The 16938-nt window shown below is 52.1% G+C and overlaps 1 protein-coding gene across 1 annotated transcript; it reads right to left on the reverse strand.

The window, feature by feature from the left end:
• Positions 1-19: 19 nt before the first annotated feature.
• Positions 20-14354, reverse strand: LOC129693507 (vitellogenin-like; the record flags this gene model as incomplete). The annotated part of the gene is made up of 6 exons (XM_055630318.1): positions 13630-14354; positions 11406-11606; positions 10037-10218; positions 6453-6641; positions 1558-2008; positions 20-94 (listed from the first exon to the last, which is right to left on the reverse strand). Coding segments are annotated over exons 1-6 (1431 nt in total), but the record flags the coding sequence as incomplete, so codon positions are not given.
• Between the last annotated feature and the right edge of the window lie 2584 nt (positions 14355-16938).

Consider the following 16938-nt stretch of genomic DNA (forward strand, 5'->3'; position numbering starts at 1 on the left):
AGCACAGTAGCGGGTAAACCATGGAGCCGTAACCCAGGACAATGATTGGGCGCAAGATGGCCGACTGTTGTACGTGTATCACGCCCAGCAGTTCCTGCAACGGGAAGCAACAAGATCGACAATAAATCACCAGCAAACCCCCCTCTCCCCACATTCCCATCGCCTCACCTCCCTTCCATCGCCTCCATCTACACCTCACGCTACCACGACAAGGCCAGCAGCATCATCAAGGACCAGTCTCACCCCGGTCACTCCCTCTTCTCCCCTCTCCCATCGGGCAAGAGGTACAGAAGTGTGAAAACCAACGCACACCTCCAGATTCAGGGACAGTTTCTTCCCGGCTGTTATCAGGCAACTGAACCGTCCTCTCACCAACTAGAGAGCGGTCCTGACCTCCCATCCACCTCATTGGTGACCCTCGGACTATCCTTGATCGGACTTTGCTGGACTCTGTCTTGCATTAAACGTTACTCCCATTATTCCTGTATCTACACTGTGGATGGCTCGATTGTAATCATGTACTCTTTTAGACAATAGGTGCAGGAGTAGGCCATTCGGCCCTTCGAGCCAGCACCGCCATTCAATGTGATCATGGCTGATCATCCCCAATCAGTACCCCGTTCCTGCCTTCTCCCCATATCCCCTGACTCCACTATCTTTAAGAGCCCTATCTAGCTCTCCTTTTGAAATGACTGGTTAGCAGGCAACAAAAAGCTTTTCACTGTACCTCGGTACACGTAATACTAACAAACTAAACCCAGTTATAAAATGGAACAGGCCCTTTGGCCCATCAAGTCACTACTGACCAACAATAACGCATTCCCGGCATTCATCCCATTTTTTATTCTCCTTACAATCCCCTCAACCTCCCCTGATTCTAACCCGTACACTAGTAGCCACTGATCACCACATAGAAACAGGCCCTTCGGCCCATCGAGTCCACACTGACCGTCGACCACCCCATCACATGCTGGTTCTACAATACATCTAATTCCACGTTACAGTTCATCCACTCCCTATAAAACCCAAGCCGTCACATGGGGAGACAATAGACAATAGGTGCAGGAGTAGGCCATTCGGCCCTTCGAGCCAGCACCGCCATTCAATGTGATCATGGCTGATCGTCCCCAATCAGTACCCCGTTCCTGCCTTCTCCCCATATCCCCTGATTCCATTATCTTTAAGAGCCCTATCTAGCTCTCTCTTGAAAGCATCCAGCGAACCGGCCTCCACCACCCTCTGAGGCAAAGAATTCCACAGACTCACCACTCTCTGTGAGAAAAAGTGTTTCCTCGTCTCCATTCTAAATGGCTTACCCCTTATACTTAAACTGTGGCCCCTGGTTCTGGACTCCCCCAACATCGGGAACATGTTGTTTAAGAAGGAACTGTAGATGCTGGAAAATCGAAGGTACACAAAAAAGCTGGAGAAACGCAGCGGGTGCAGCAGCATCTATGGAGCGAAGGAAATAGGCAATGTTTTGGGCCGGGTTTCGTCCCGAAACGTCACCTATTTCCTTCGCTCCATAGATGCTGCTTACACCCGCTGAGTTTCTCCAGCTTTTTTGTGTACCATCGGGAACATGTTTCCTGCCTCCAGCGTGTCCAAACCCTTAATAATCTTATATGTTTCAATAAGAACCCCTCTCATCCTTCTAAACTCCAGAGTGTACAAGTCCAGCTGCTCCATTCTCTCAGCAGTGGAGAACATGCAAGCTCCACACAGGCAGCACCCGAGGTGGGGATTGATTCCGGGCCTGTGGCGCTGCCAGGCAGCGGCTCCACCCGCTGTGACACCCCACCGCCCCTGGAGGTGTGAGAAGCATAAGAGGAGCGGACCCACTGTGACTAAGCGCAGGGTGTGGAGATCAGCGGTCACTTGGTGCAGGGCCAGGGCCAGGGTCCGGGCTGCCTCCTGCATCGTGACCTCCAGCCGCTGGATCTTGGTTGTGATGAAACGGAGAGCGTCGGCTGTTCCCACAGCAGGAAGCGCAAACAGAATCCAACACCTAGTGGCCAAACACAAGTCAAGTCAAGTGAAGTCCATTTTATTTTTAGTTCCATTTTTATTTACCAAACAACTCTCGTTGGCCAAAGTGCTTTACATTGGTGGAGGTATTAACCTTATACAACATTGGTTCATAGATTAAGTACAAACATAAATACATACATACAGCCCTCACTCAGAGGACGTCAAGAAAGGGGTAACATGAGGGGGAACTTCTTTACTCAGAGAGTGGTAGCGGTGTGGAATGAGCTTCCAGTGGAAGTGGTGGAGGCAGGTTCGTTGTATCATTTAAAAATAAATTGGATAGGCATATGGATGAGAAGAGAATGGAGGGTTATGGTATGAATGCAGGCAGCTGGGACTAAGGGGAAAAAGTTGTTCGGCACGGACTTGTAGGGCCGAGATGGCCTGTTTCCGTGCTGTAATTGTTATATGGTTATATGGTTAAAGGCTTGAGAGTAAAGATGAGTTTTAAGTCTCGACTTAAAGGAGTCTATGGAGGGGGCAGTTCTGATGGGAAGAGGGATGCTGCTGTTCCACAGTCTAGGAGCTGCAACCACAAAGTCGGAGCTTATGCCTAGACCACGGGATGTTCAGTAACCCCCAAAACAGAAGCAGACCACGTTTACACTCGACACAGATCACTGCGGATTCAACAGCAAGAACATAGAAACATAGAAACATAGAACATAGGTGCAGGAGTAGGCCGTTCGGCCCTTCGAGACTGCACCATTCGCCATTCAATATGATCATGGCTGATGATCCAACTCAGTATCCTGTACCTGCCTTCTCTCCATTCCCCCTGATCCTTTAGAGAATGTGGCACTCCAGGGACATTTGGCTGAGGAAGTTCAGCATGACCCCAACATCTCTCCCCAACTCCAATCTCACCATCTCACTAACTTCAAATAGCCCTCCCTTTCCCTCTGTCTCCATCCCCTCCCCCTTCCCAGTTCTCCCACCAGTCTTACTGTCTCCGACTACATTCTATCCTTGTACAGTCCCCTCCCCCGACATCAGTCCGAAGAAGTGTCTCGACCCGAAACGTCACCCATTCCTTCTCTCTGCTGCATGACCCGCTGAGTTACTCCAGCATTTTGTGTCTTATCTTCGGTTTAAACCAGCACCTGCAGTTCCTTCCTACAACTCTCACCAACTCCTACAGATGCACCATAGAAAGCATTTTATCGGGATACATCCCAGCACGGTTTGGGAACAGCTCCGTCCAAGACCGCAAGAAATCGCAGCAAATTGTGGACGCAGCCCAGACCATCACACAAACCAACCTCCCTTCCATCGTCTCCATCTACACCTCACGCTGCCTCGGCAAGGCCAGCAGCATCATCAAGGACCAGTCTCACCCCGGTCATTCCCTCTCCCATCGGGCAAGAGGTACAGAAGTGTGAAAACCAACGCACACCTCCAGATTCAGGGACAGTTTCTTCGCGGCTGTTTTCAGGCAACTGAACCGTCCTCTCACCAACTAGAGAGCGGTCCTGACCTCCCATCTACATCATTGGTGACCCTTGGACTATCCTTGATCGGACTTTGCTGGCTTTACCTTGCACTAAACGTTATTCCCCTTATCCTGTATCTGTACACTGTGGACGGCTCGATTGTAATCATGTATTGTCTTTCCGCTGACTGGTTAGCACGCAACACAAGCTTTTCCACTGTACCTCGGGTAGGGGCGGGACAATAGGGGAGGGGAGGGGAGGGGGGGGGAGGGGGGGGAGGGGAGGCTGGGGAGGGGGGAGAGGTGGAGGGAAGAGAGGGGGGGGGGGGGGGAGGGGGAGAGAGTGAGGGGAGAAGTGGGGGAGGGAGAGAGGGAAGGAGTGAGGGTGGTTTGAGATAAAGGGAGGAGAGGCAGAGCTGGAAGGTAGAGGAGGGGGAGGGGAGGAGGAGGGGAGGGAGAGGGAGGGGAGGGGAGGAGAGGGAGAGGGGAGGGGAGAGGGAGGGGGGGGAGGGGGGGGGGGGGGGGGAGGGAGGGGAGGAGGGGAGGGGGAGGGGAGGGGGAGGGAGAGACAGTCAGGTGGGAGAAGGGAGGTAGGGGGGGAGGGGAGGGGAGGGGAGGGGGAGGGGAGGGGAGAGGAGGGGAGGGAGGGGAGGGGAGGGGGGAGGGGAGGGGAGGGGAGAGAGGAGGGGGGGAGAGAGGAGGGGTGAGGAGAGGAGGGGAGGGGCGGGGAGGGGAGAGGAGGGGAGGGGGGGAGGGGAGGGGAGGAGAGGAGAGGGGAGGGGAGGAGGGGAGGGGGGAGGAGAGGAGAGAGGAGAGGAGAGGAGAGGGAGGAGGATGAGAGGAGGGGAGGGGAGAGAGAGGGAAGAGGGGAGGAGAGGGGAGGGGAGGGGAGGGGAGGGGAGGGAGGGGAGGCGCGGGGAGGGGAGGGGAGAGGGGGAGGGGGGGGGAGGGGAGGGAGGGGGGAGGGGAGGGGAGGGAGGGGGGAGGGGGAGGGGAGGGGGGGAGGGGAGGGGGGGGGGGGGGAGGGGAGAGGGGAGGGAGGGGGGGAGAGGGAGGGGGAGGGGGGGAGGGGAGGGGAGGGGAGGGGAGGGGAGGGGAGGGGGGGGGGGGAGGGGGGGGGGGGAGGGGGGGGGGGGAGGGGAGGGGAGAGGGGGGGAGGGGGGGGGGGGGGGAGGGGGGGAGAGGAGAGGGGGAGAGGGGGAGGGGAGGGGGGGGGGGGGAGGGGAGGGGAGAGGAGGGGGAGGGGGGGAGGGAGGGAGAGAGGGGAGGGGAGGGGAGGGGAGGGGAGAGGGAGGGAGGGGGGTAGAGGGGAGGGGAGGGGAGGGGAGGGGGGCAGGGGAGGGGAGGGGAGGGGGGGGAGGGGGGGGAGGGGGAGGGGAGGGGAGGGGAGAGGAGGGGAGAAGAGGGGGAGGAGGGGAGAGGAGGAGGGTGAGGAGGAGAGAGGGGGGGGGGGGGGAGAGGGGAGAGGGGAGGAGGGGAGGGGAGGGGGGGGGAGGGGGGGGATAGGGAGGGGGGGTGGGAGGGGGGGGAGGGGTGGGGGGGGGGGGGGAGCGGGGGGGGAGGGAGGGGAGGGGAAAAGGGGGGAGAGGGGAGGGGAGGGGGGGGGAGGGGAGGGGGGGGGGGGGGGGGGGGGGAGGGGGGAGGGGAGGAGAGGGGCGGGAGGGGAGGGGTGGGAGGGGAGAGGGGGAGAGAGGTGGCAGGGGAGGGGAGGGGAGGGGAGAGGAGGGGAGGGGGGGGGAGGGAGGGGGGGGGGGGGGGAAGGGGAGGGAGGGGAGGGGAGGGGGGGAGAGGAAAAGGGGGGGGGAGGGGGAGAGGGGAGGGGGGAGGGGGGGAGGGGGAGGGGGAGGAGGGGAGGGGTGGGGAGGGGAGGGGAGGGGAGGGAGGGGGAGGGGAGGGAGGGGCGGGGAGGGGAGGGGAGGGGGAGGGGAGGGGAGGGGTGGGGAGGGGAGGGGGGAGGGAGGGGAGGGAGGGAGGGGAGGGAGGGGAGGGGAGGGGGGGAGGCCAGGGGAGAGGAGCTCAATCCTAGGTGTCTATCCCACTGCAATCCCCTACCCCCCATCCCACTCCCCTGTATCGCAGACAACACGCGCACACTAACAACCAACTGACCCGCTGAGTTAGACATAGAAACATAGAAATTAGGTGCAGGAGTAGGCCATTCGGCCCTTCGAGCCTGCACCGCCATTCAATATGATCATGGCTGATCATCCAACTCAGTATCCTGTACCTGCCGTCTCTCCATACCCCCTGATCCCTTTAGCCACAAGGGCCACATCTAACCAATAAATATAGCCAATGAACTGTGGCCTCAACTACCTTCCGTGGCAGAGAATTCCACAGATTCACCACTCTCTGTGTGAAAAATGTTTTCCTCATCTCAGTCCTAAAAGATTTCCCTCTTATCCTTAAACTGCGCCCCTTTGTTCTGCTCCAGCATTCTGTGAAACGTCACCTATCCATGTTCTCCACAGATGCTGCCTGACCCACTGAGTTACTCCAGCACTCTGTGAAACGTCACCTATCCATGTTTTCCACAGATGTTGCCTGACCCACTGAGTTACTCCTTACGGGTTTCAGCCCGAAACGTTACCTATTTCCTTAGCTCCACAGATGCTGCCTGACCCTCTGAGTTACTCCAGCACTCTGTGAAAAGTCACCTATCCATGTTCTCCACAGATGCTGCCTGACCCGCTGAGTTACTCCAGCACTCTGTGAAACGTCACCTATCCATGTTCTCCACAGATGCTGCCGACCCACTCAGTTATGGTGCAGCAGCATCTATGGAGCTAAGGAAATAGGCAACTTTTCGGGCCGAAATCCTTCTTGAAATAGGCAACGTTTCGGGCCGAAATCCTTCTGGAAATAGGCAACGTTTCGGGCCGAAACCCTTATGGGTTTCGGCCCGAAACGTTACCTATTTCCTTAGCTCCATAGATGCTGCCTGACCCACTGAGTTACTCCCACACACTGTGTCCTCTTTTCCCTGCACCATTTGTTACCCCAGACAGAATAAAGAGCTGATATTACCGCCTTCTCAACATTTTGCGGGCGGCTTAATTGTAACGGTTTGTGCAGCACCCCCTGGTGGTAGCGATATTTCATGGTTCCTCGTTGGATGAACACCTCGTGTGGCATGACGAACGCCGCACTCTTGACATCGACCAGCACCAGGCTCTGTCTGCAAATCAAACATGCGCAGGTTAAGCCTGGAGCAGTGGACACATGTAACCAGAATGATGCTGGCTACAGCAGTCCACCACTCTACTCCAGGGAGCGCAGGAGGAAGAGGGGGCATCTTGTAGCGGTGTACTAAATCACGAGAGGAACAGATCCGGGCCGACGCACAGAGTCTTTTTCACACAGACAGTTGTGAGTCTGTGGGATTCTCTGTCTCAGAGGGCGGTGGAGGCCGGTTCTCTGGTTACTTTCAAGAGAGAGCTAGATAGGGCTCTTAAAGATAGCGGAGTCAGGGGATATGGGGAGAAGGCAGGAACGGGGTACTGATTGGGGGATGATCAGCCGTGATCACATTGAATGGCGGTGCTGGCTCGAAGGGCCGAATGGCCTACTCCTGCACCTGTTGTCTATTGTCTTTTGCCCAGAGTAGGGGAATCGAGGACCAGAGGTTCAAGCTGAAGGCGAAAAGATTTAATAGGAATCTGAGGGCTAACCTTTTCACACAGAGGGCGGTGGGTGTATGGAACAAGCTGCCAGAGGAGGTAGTCGAGGCTGGGATTATCCCAACGTTTAAGAAACAGTTAGACAGGTACATAGATAGGACAGGTTTGGCGGTATTGGGACCAAACGCAGGCAGGTGGGACTAGTGTAGCCGGGACATTGTTGGTCTGGTGTGAACATGTTGGGCCGAAGGGCCCGTTTCCACACTGTATCACTCTATGACTAGAGTTGAAACATTCAGACACTGGATTATACATCATGGTTGTGAAGTCGTTCTCCGTCATTCTGAACGAGGAACTGCTGGTTTAGATGTGGCCCTTGTGGCTAAGGGGATCAGGGGGTATGGAGAGAAGGCAGGTACGGGATACTGAGATGGATGATCAGCCATGATCATATTGAATGGCGGTGCAGGCTCGAAGGGCCGAATGGCCTACTCCTGCATCTAATTTCTATGTTTCTATGTTTATACCAAAGACAAGAAGTGCTGGAGTAACTCAGTGGGTCAGGCAGCATGTCTGGAGAAAAGATAGAGAAATAGGTGCAGGAGTGGCCCATTCAGCCCTTCGAGCCAGTATTCAATACGGTCATGGCTGATCATCCAGCTAAATCAGTACCCCGTTCCTAATTTTCCCCCATATCCCTAGATTCCTTTAGCCCCAAGAGCTAAATCTAACTGGGTGGCAGGTTCGGGCACTCCAGGCCGCGGAGTGTATTCAGCCGTCCCGATGTCGGAGTTTCGGAGTTTGGATCATCCCGACGAGGGGGCCTGTACATCTGGCCGTCCCTAGTGGCGACTACGGCGGGTTCGTGGCCCCGACTACAGATGAACAGGGGAGGAGGACTGACTGAACTTTGTTGCCTTCCACCACAGTGAAGAATGTTGTGGTGGATGTTGGTGTTGAATCCTAGTGTGTATTGTGTGCTCTCTTTTTTCAACTGTATCGCTGCTGGCAAATTCATTTCACTGCACCTTAGTTGGTGCACGTGACGAATACATTTGCATATATTGTATTGTAACTCTTACTTGAATACATCCAGTGAATCGGCCTCCACTGCCCTTCTGTGGCAGAGAATTCCACAGATTCACAACTCTCTGGGTGAAAACGTTCTTCCTCATCTCAGTCCTAAATGGCCGACCCCTTATTCTTAAACTGTGTGTGACCCCTGGTTCTGACTCCCCCAACATCGGGAACATTTTTCCTGCATCTAGCCTGTCCAATCCTTTAAGAATTTCATACGTTTCTATAAGATCCGCTCTCATCCTTCTAAATTCCGATTAATACAAGCCCAGTAGACCCATTCTTTCATCATGTGACAGTCCCGCCATCCCGGGAATTAATCTGGTGAACCTACGCTGCACTCCCTCAATAGCAAGAAATTCCTTCCTTAAATTAGGAGACCAAAACTGTACACAATACACCAGGTGTGGTCTCACTAGGGCCCTGTACAACCTCTTTGCTCCTATACTCAACTCCTCTTGTGATCGGTATCATCAGTTCAGTTTAGTTTACTGTCACATATACCAAGGTACAGTTAATAGCTGCGTGCTAACCAGTCAGCGGGAAGACAATACATGATTACAATCAAACCGTCCATAATCCACAGATACATGATAAGGGAATAACGTTTAGTGCAAGGTAAAGCCAGCAAAGTCCGATTAAAGATGGTCCTCTGAGGGAGGATGCTAGGAGACTGCAAGGTGACTTGGATAGGCTGGGTGAGTGGGCAAATGTTTGGCAGATGCAGTATAATGTGGATAAGTGTGAGGTTATCCATTTTGGTGGCAAAAACGGGAAAGCAGACTATTATCTAAATGGTGGCCGATTGGGAAAGGGGGAGATGCAGCGAGACCTGGGTGTCATGGTGCACCAGTCATTGAAGGTAGGCATGCAGGTGCAGCAGGCAGTGAGGGAAGCGAATGGTATGTTGGCTTTCATTGCAAAAGGATTTGAGTATAGGAGCAGGGAGGTTCTACTGCAGTTGTACAGGGTCTTGGTGAGACCACACCTGGAGTATTGCGTATAGTTTTGGTCTCCAAATCTGAGGAGGGACATTATTGCCATAGAGGGAGTGCAGAGACGGTTCACCAGACTGATTCCTGGGGATGTCAGGACTGTCTTATGAAGAAAGACTGGATAGACTTGGTTTCGAACTCTCTAGAATTTAGGAGATTGAGAGGGGATCTTATAGAAAACTTACAAAATTCTTAAGTGGCTAGATGCAGGAAGATTGTTCCCGATGTTGGGGAAATCCAGGACAAGGGGTCACAGCTTAAGGATAAGGGGGAAATCCATTAAAACCGAGATGAGAAGAACTTTTTTCACACAGAGAGTGGTGAATCTCTGGAACTCTCTGCCACAGAATGTAGTCGAGGCCAGTTCATTGGCTATATTTAAGAGGGAGTTAGATGTGGCCCTTGTGGCTAAGGGGATCAGGGGGTATGGAGAGAAGTCAGGTACGGGATACTGAGCTGGATGATCAGCCATGATCATATTGAATGGCGGTGCAGGCTCGAAGGGCCGAATGGCCTACTCCCGCACCTAATTTCTATGTTTCTATGTTTCTGTGGTCTCCAATAAGGTCGAAAGTAGTTCAGGACCGCTCTCTAGTTGGTGAGAGGACGGTTCAGTTGCCTGATAACAGCCGGGAAGAAACTGTCCCTGAATCTGGAGGTGTGTGTGCGTTGGTTTTCACACTTCTGTACCTCTTGCCTGATGGGAGAGGGGAGAAGAGGGAGTGACCGGGGTGAGACTGGTCCTTGATGATGCTGCTGGCCTTGCGGAGGCAGTGTGAGGTGTAGATGGAGGCGATGGAAGGGGATACTGGCGGTGATTTTGGGCAAAGGGTCCAAACGCATCCAAACCGCGATCGACACGTCAAGGTACGATGCCTTACCTGGCCTCAATGATGGCCGTGCCGTCCAGTTCATGGAAGGGAGTGAACTGATGCACCTCCCGGACCTTGGCTTCCTGCAGGATTGCCCCGGCAGCGGTGGGCTTCAGGACGTGGGTGAAGGTGACGGAGGCTCGGATATTCCTGCCTCTCTGTCGGTGGGAGAAGAACATGGTGGTTACCATCTAGTCCATCTCTAACGACAGGGCCAGACTACAAGGTCTGGGTGCTGTCTGTGTGGAGTTTGTACGTTCTCCCCGTGACCGCGTGGGTTTCTCCAGGACCTCCGGTTTCCCATTTCCCAACGGCGTGCAGGTTTGTAGTTTAACTGGGTTCTGTAAATTGTTGCAGAAAGCAAATGGTATGTTAGCTTTCATTGCAAAAGGATTTAAGTATAGGAGCAGGGAGGTTCTACTGCAGTTGTACAGGGTCTTGGTGAGACCACACCTGGAGTGTTGCGTACAGTTTTGGTCTCCAAATCTGAGGAAGGACATTATTGCCTAGAGGGAGTGCAGAGAAGGTTCACCAGACTGATTCCTGGGATGTCAGGACTGTCTTATGAAGAAAGACTGGATAGACTTGGTTTATACTCTCTAGAATTTAGGAGATTGAGAGGGGATCTTATAGAAACTTACAAAATTCTTAAGGGGTTGGACAGGCTAGATGCAGGAAGATTGCTCCCGATGTTGGGGAAGTCCAGGACAAGGGGTCACAGCTTAAGAATAAGGGGGGGGAAATCCTTTAAAACCGAGATGAGAAGAACTTTTTTCACACAGAGAGTGGTGAATCTCTGGAACTCTCTGCCACAGAAGGTAGTTGAGGCCAGTTCATTGGCTATATTTAAGAGGGAGTTAGATGTGGCCCTTGTGGCTAAGGGGATCAGGGGGTATGGAGAGAAGGCAGGTACGGGATACTGAGTTGGATGATCAGCCATGATCATATTGAATGGCGGTGCAGGCTCGAAGGCCCGAATGGCCTACTCCTGCACACTAATTTCTATGTTTCTATGTTGCTAGTGTGTAGGACAGAACTAGTGTTAGGGTGATCGATGGTCGGGGTGGACACGATCGGCTGAAGGGCCTGTTTCCACGCTGTATCTCTAGACTAAACTGCTGCCTCAGACCCGGGTATGACCGTGACTACGGGTGCTGTCTGTATGGAGTTTGCACGTTCTCCCCGTGACCCGCGTGGGTTTTCTCCGGGACCTCCGGTTTCCTCCCACACTCCAAAGGTGTATAGGTTTGTAGGCTAATTGGTTAGGTATAATTGTAAATTGTCCCCAATGTGTGTAGGATAGTGTGCGGGGATCGCTGGTCGGCACGGGCTCGGGGGGCCGAAGGGCCTGTTTCCACGCTGTAACTCTAAACTACACTAACATTTGTGGGTATCGGACATCACTGGTGAGGGTCACCTCTTGAAAGGCAGGGCAGTGACTGGCATAGGCTGCCCCAGTAAACAGCATCACTTTCTCCTGGCAGTTGTTGAGATCTTTCGATTTGGTGACGGTGATGCGGTTGGCCTTCTTGTCTTCCTGAACAATGTAGTTTGTACGACAAACACCTTCAATTCCAGCCTGCAGACACAAAAAGCAAATAGACGCCATCACGTTGAGTGTAAAGGGGAACGCATCATCTCTGGTTACGTCCTTGAGGTCAATTTGGAAAAGTCGTCTTTGTAATACTGGTTCGGCCCTATTGTGTGCAGTTTTGGTCCCATAATTTGAGGAAGGACGTTCTTGCTATTGAGGGAGCCCAGCGTAGGTTTACAAGGTTAATTGCCGGGATGGCGGGACTGTCATATGCTGCGAGAATGGAGCGGCTGGGCTTGTATACTATGGAGTTTAGAAGGATGAGAGGAGTATCTTATTGAAACATATAAGATTGTTACGAGTTTGGACACACTAGAGGCAGGAAACATGTTCTCAATGTTGGGGGAGTCCAGAACCAGGGGCCACAGTTTAAGAATAAGGGGTAAGCCATTTAGAACGCAGATGAGGAAACACTTTTTCTCACAGAGAGTGGTGAGTCTGTGGAATTCTCTGCCTCAGAGGGCGGTGGAGGCAGGTTCTCTGGATACTTTCAAGAGAGAGCTAGATAGGGCTCTTAAAGATAGCGGAGTCAGGGGAAAAGGCAGGAATGGGGTACTGTTTGGGGATGATCAGCCATGATCACATTGAATGGCGGTGTTGGCTCGAAGGGCCGAATGGCCTCCTCCTGCACCTATTGTATGTTGTCTATTTGGAGAATGTGGTGCAGTTCTGGTCACCACATTACAGGAAGGATGTGTGGGCTTTGGACAGGGGGTAGAGGGGGTTTACCAGAATGCTGCTTAGATTAGACACGACTAAGGTGAGGATGAACATATGAGAGAGTGAGATTACATAGAACTGGTATGAACGGGTGATCGGTAGTCAGTGTGGACTTGGTGGGCCGAAGGGCCATCTTTCAATCCGATCAATCAATATTATTATTAGTTATTGGTTAAAACTAAAAATGACAAGTCCGTTTCTTCCCAGCTGTTGTCAGGCAACTGAACCATCCTATTACTAACTAGAGAGCGGTCCAGACCTCCCATTGGAGACTGTGGGACATTACTGGACTTGACCTTGAACTAAATGTTATTCCCTTATCATGTATCTTTACACTGTGGACGGCTCGATTGTAATCATGTACGGTCTTTCCGCTGACTGGTTAGCACGCAACAAAAGCTTTTTACTGTACCTCAGTACACATGAAAATAAACTCAACTAAACCAATCAACTAAATAGGTACAGGAGTAGGCCATTCGGCCTTTCGAGCCAGCACCGCCGTTCAATGTGATCATGGCTGATCATCCCCAATCAGTACCCCGTTCCTGCCTTCTCCCCATATCCCCTGACTGCTATTTTTAAGTCCTATCTAGCTCTCTCTTGAAAGCATCTAGAGAACCAGCCTCCACCACCCTCTGAGGCAGAGAATTCCACAGACTCACCACTCTCTGTGAGAAAAGGTGTTTCCTCGTCTCCGTTCTAAATGGCTTACCCCTTATTCTTAAACTGTGTGGCCCCTGGTTCTGGACTCCCCCAACATTGGGAACATGTTTCCTGCCTCTAGTGTGTCCAAGCCCTTAATAATCTTATATGCTTCAATGAGATTCCCTCTCATCTTTCTAAATTCCAGAGTGTTCAAGCCCAGCCGCTCCACTCTCTCAGCATATAACAGTCCCGCCATCCCGGGAATTAACCTTGTAAACCTACGCTGCACTCCCTCAATAGCAAGAATGTCCTTCCTCAAATTAGGGGACCAAAACTGCACACAATACTCCTATGTAGTGGTAGTGAGCATCCTAGCACAAGCAGAGAGCGGTCCTGAACTACTATCTACCTCATTGGTGACCTGTGGCGATCATTGATCAGACTTTACTGGCTTTACCTTGAACTAAACGTTATTCCCTTATCATGTATCTGTACACTGTAGACGGCTCAATTGGAATCATGTATTGTCTTTCCACTGACTGGTTAGCACGCAACAAAAGCTTTTCACTGTACCTCGGTACACGGGACAATAAACTCAACTGAAGATGGAGAGAGAGAGTGAGAGAGAGAGAGAGAGAGATACCTCCTGCAACTCGTAGAAATTCTGTGCCTTCTTGATGGTGATCTGGAAGATGTTGAGGATGCCTCTGTGGATGTTGAGGATGTCTTCAGGCAGGTTGGCCGGGGCAAAGACCTTTCCCACCCGCCCGTTGATGTATTCGAACCTCACGGGCTTGCTGAGCTCTGGGGCCAGTCTCTGGGTCAGTTTGCGGCCCAGGATGAAGGGGTCGGTTGGCCAAACACCGTTATACTCCAACATCTGGACATCCGTCACCTGTGGACGAGAAAGATGCACAAATACAATAGAAATACAACATCCTCCAGTCTGAAGGAGCGTCTCCACCCAAAACCTCATCAATTCCTATTCTCCAGCGGGTAGAGCTGCTGCCTCACAGCGCCAGAGACTCAGGTTCCATCCCGACTACGGGCGCTGTCTGTACGGAGTTTGCACGCCCTCCCCGTGAATTTTCTCCGAGATCTTCGGTTTTCTCCCACACTCCAAAGACGTACATGTTTGTAGGTTAATTGGCTTGGTATAAATATAGATTGTCCCCAGTGTGTGTAGGATAGTGTTAGTGTGCGGGGATCGCTGGTCGGCGTGTGGACTCGGTGGGCCGAAGCGCCTGTTTTCGCGCTGTATCTCTAAACTAAAATGGAGATGCTGCCTGAACTGCTGAGTTGTTCCAGTTAATTGTATCCGTCTTTGGTTTAAGCTAACATCCTCGTTACACAAGTATAGTCATTCTGCTGTAGCTCGATAGTGGCATAAAGAATCCTGGCATTATAGCAACATTGAAAAGACATTTGGACAGGTACATGGATAGAGAGACACAGCGTGCAAACAGGCCCTTCGGCCCAACTTGCCCACACCGACCAAAATGCCTCATCTATAGTCCCGCCTGCCTGCCTTTGGTCCATATCCCTCTAAACATAGAAACATAGAAAATAGGTGCGGGAGTAGGCCATTCGGCCCTTCGAGCCTGCACCGCCATTCCATACGATCATGGCTGATCATCCAACTCAGTATCGCGTACTTGCCTTCTCTCCATACCCTCTGATCCCCTTAGCCACAAGGGCCACATCTAACTCCCACTTAAAGATAGCCAATGAACTGGCCTCGACTACCCTCTGCGGCAGAGAGTTCCAGAGATTCACCACTCTCTGTGTGAAAAAAAGTTCTTCTCATCTCGGTTTTAAAGGATTTCCCCCTTATCCTTAAGCTGTGACCCCTTGTTCTAGACTTCCCCAACATCGGGAGCAATCTTCCTGCATCTAGCCTGTCCAACCCCTTAAGAATTTTGTAAGTTTCTATAAGATCCCCTCTCAATCTCCTAAATTCTAGAGAGTATAAACCAAGTCTATCCAGTCTTTCTTCATAAGACAGTCCTGACATCCCAGGAATCAGTCTGGTGAACCGTCTCTGTACTCCCTCTATGGGAATAATGTCCTTCCTCAGATTTGGAGACCAAAACTGTACGCAATACTCCAGGTGTGGTCTCACCAAGACCCTGTACAACTGCAGTAGAACCTCCCTGCTCCTATACTCAAATCCTTTTGCAATGTAGTCAAAAACAAAGTGCAAAGTCACTCGTGGCACTTAGACTGTTCGGAGTTTGCAGTTTAGTTGGAGGTTGCAGTGTTGTTGGGAAGAAGCTGTTCCTGAATCAGGAGGTCACAGTTTTCAGGCTCCTGTACCTTCTTCTCGATGGTAGGGGTGAGATGAGAGGGTGGCCAGGGTGGTGTGGTTCTCTGATGATGTAAACAGCGGAGCAGGAGAAACACAGCGGGTGCAGGAGCATCTATGCAGCGAAGGAAATAGGAAGGGTTTCGGCCCGAAACGTCGCCTATTTCCTTCGCTCCATAGATGCTGCTGCACCTGCTGTGTTTCTCCAGCAATTTTGTCTACCTTCGATTTTCCAGCATCTGCAGTTCCTTCTTGAACAACTAAACAGTGGAGCAAACAGTCCTTGGTATTCTAGGCTTGAGGCAATAACAATATACTTGCCGCAATTACAAAAAGACCACTATTCTTGAAAATGTTTGCAGGAAAAATAATTGTATATTTGCTGTAACGCTCCAGCCCTCAACCACTTTCATCCCCATTGCCATAATTAATATAGAGACATAGGAGTTGGCCATTCGGCCCTTCGAGCCAGCACCGCCATTCAATGAGATCATTGCTGATCATCCACAATCAGACCCCGTTCCTGCTTTTTCCCCCATATCCCTTGATTCCGTTAGCCCGAAGAGCTAAATCTAAGAGCTTTGTCTTTATAGTCGTATTTAAGAGGGAGTTAGATGTGGCCCTTGTGGCTAAAGGGGATCAGGGGGTATGGGGAGAAGGCAGGTACGGGATACTGAGTTGGATGATCAGCCATGATCATATTGAATGGCGGTGCAGGCTCGAAGGGCCGAATGGCCTACTCCTGCACCTAATTTCTATGTTTCTATGTTTCTATTGCTTTATTAAAGTTGAATTTCTTCTCTTAGTTGTTCATTATATTATCTATAATATCTATATTATATTACCCATCGAGTGCAGTGTTTACAAGCCCGTTACGCTGCCGCAAGTAACCATCCACCTTTCGGGGCGGCGGGGGCAGCAGGGGTTGCTGCCTCACAGCGCCAGAGACCCGGGTTCCATCCCGACCACGTACATTCTCTCTGTCACCGCGTGGGTTTTCTCCAGGTGCTCAGGTTTCATCCCACACTCCAAAGACATGCGGGTTAGTAAAATTTGGACAATAGACAACAGGTGCAGGAGGAGGCCATTTGGCCCTTCGAGCCAGCACCGTCATTCAATGTGATCATCCCCAATCAGTACCCCGTTCCGGCCTTCTGCCCATATCCCCTGACTCCTCTATCTTTAAGAGCCCTATCTAGCTCTCTCTTGAACGTATCCAGAGAACCGGCCTCCACCGCCCTCTTAGGCAGAGAATTCCACAGACTCACCACTCTCTGTGTGAAAAAGTGCTTCCTCATCTCCGTTCTAATTGGCTTACCCCTTAATCCTTAAACTGTGGCCCCTGGTTCTGGACTCCCCCAACATCAGGAACATGTTTCCTGCCTCTAGCGTGTCCAAACCCTTAACAATCTTATATGTTTCAATGAGATTCCCTCTCATCCTTCTAAACTCCAGAGTGTACAAGCCCAGCCGCTCCGTTCTCTCAGCATATGGCAGTCCCGCCATCCCGGGAATTAACCTTGTAAACCTACGCTGGGCTCCCTCAATAGCAAGAATGTCCTTGCTCAAATTAGGGGACCAAAACAGCACACAATACTCCAGGTGTGGTCTGGTTTAGGGGGTGATGTATGGTTGGGCCTGTTGCCG

Source organism: Leucoraja erinacea, unplaced genomic scaffold, assembly GCF_028641065.1.
Source record: "Leucoraja erinacea ecotype New England unplaced genomic scaffold, Leri_hhj_1 Leri_317S, whole genome shotgun sequence".
Classification (NCBI taxonomy): domain Eukaryota; kingdom Metazoa; phylum Chordata; class Chondrichthyes; order Rajiformes; family Rajidae; genus Leucoraja; species Leucoraja erinaceus.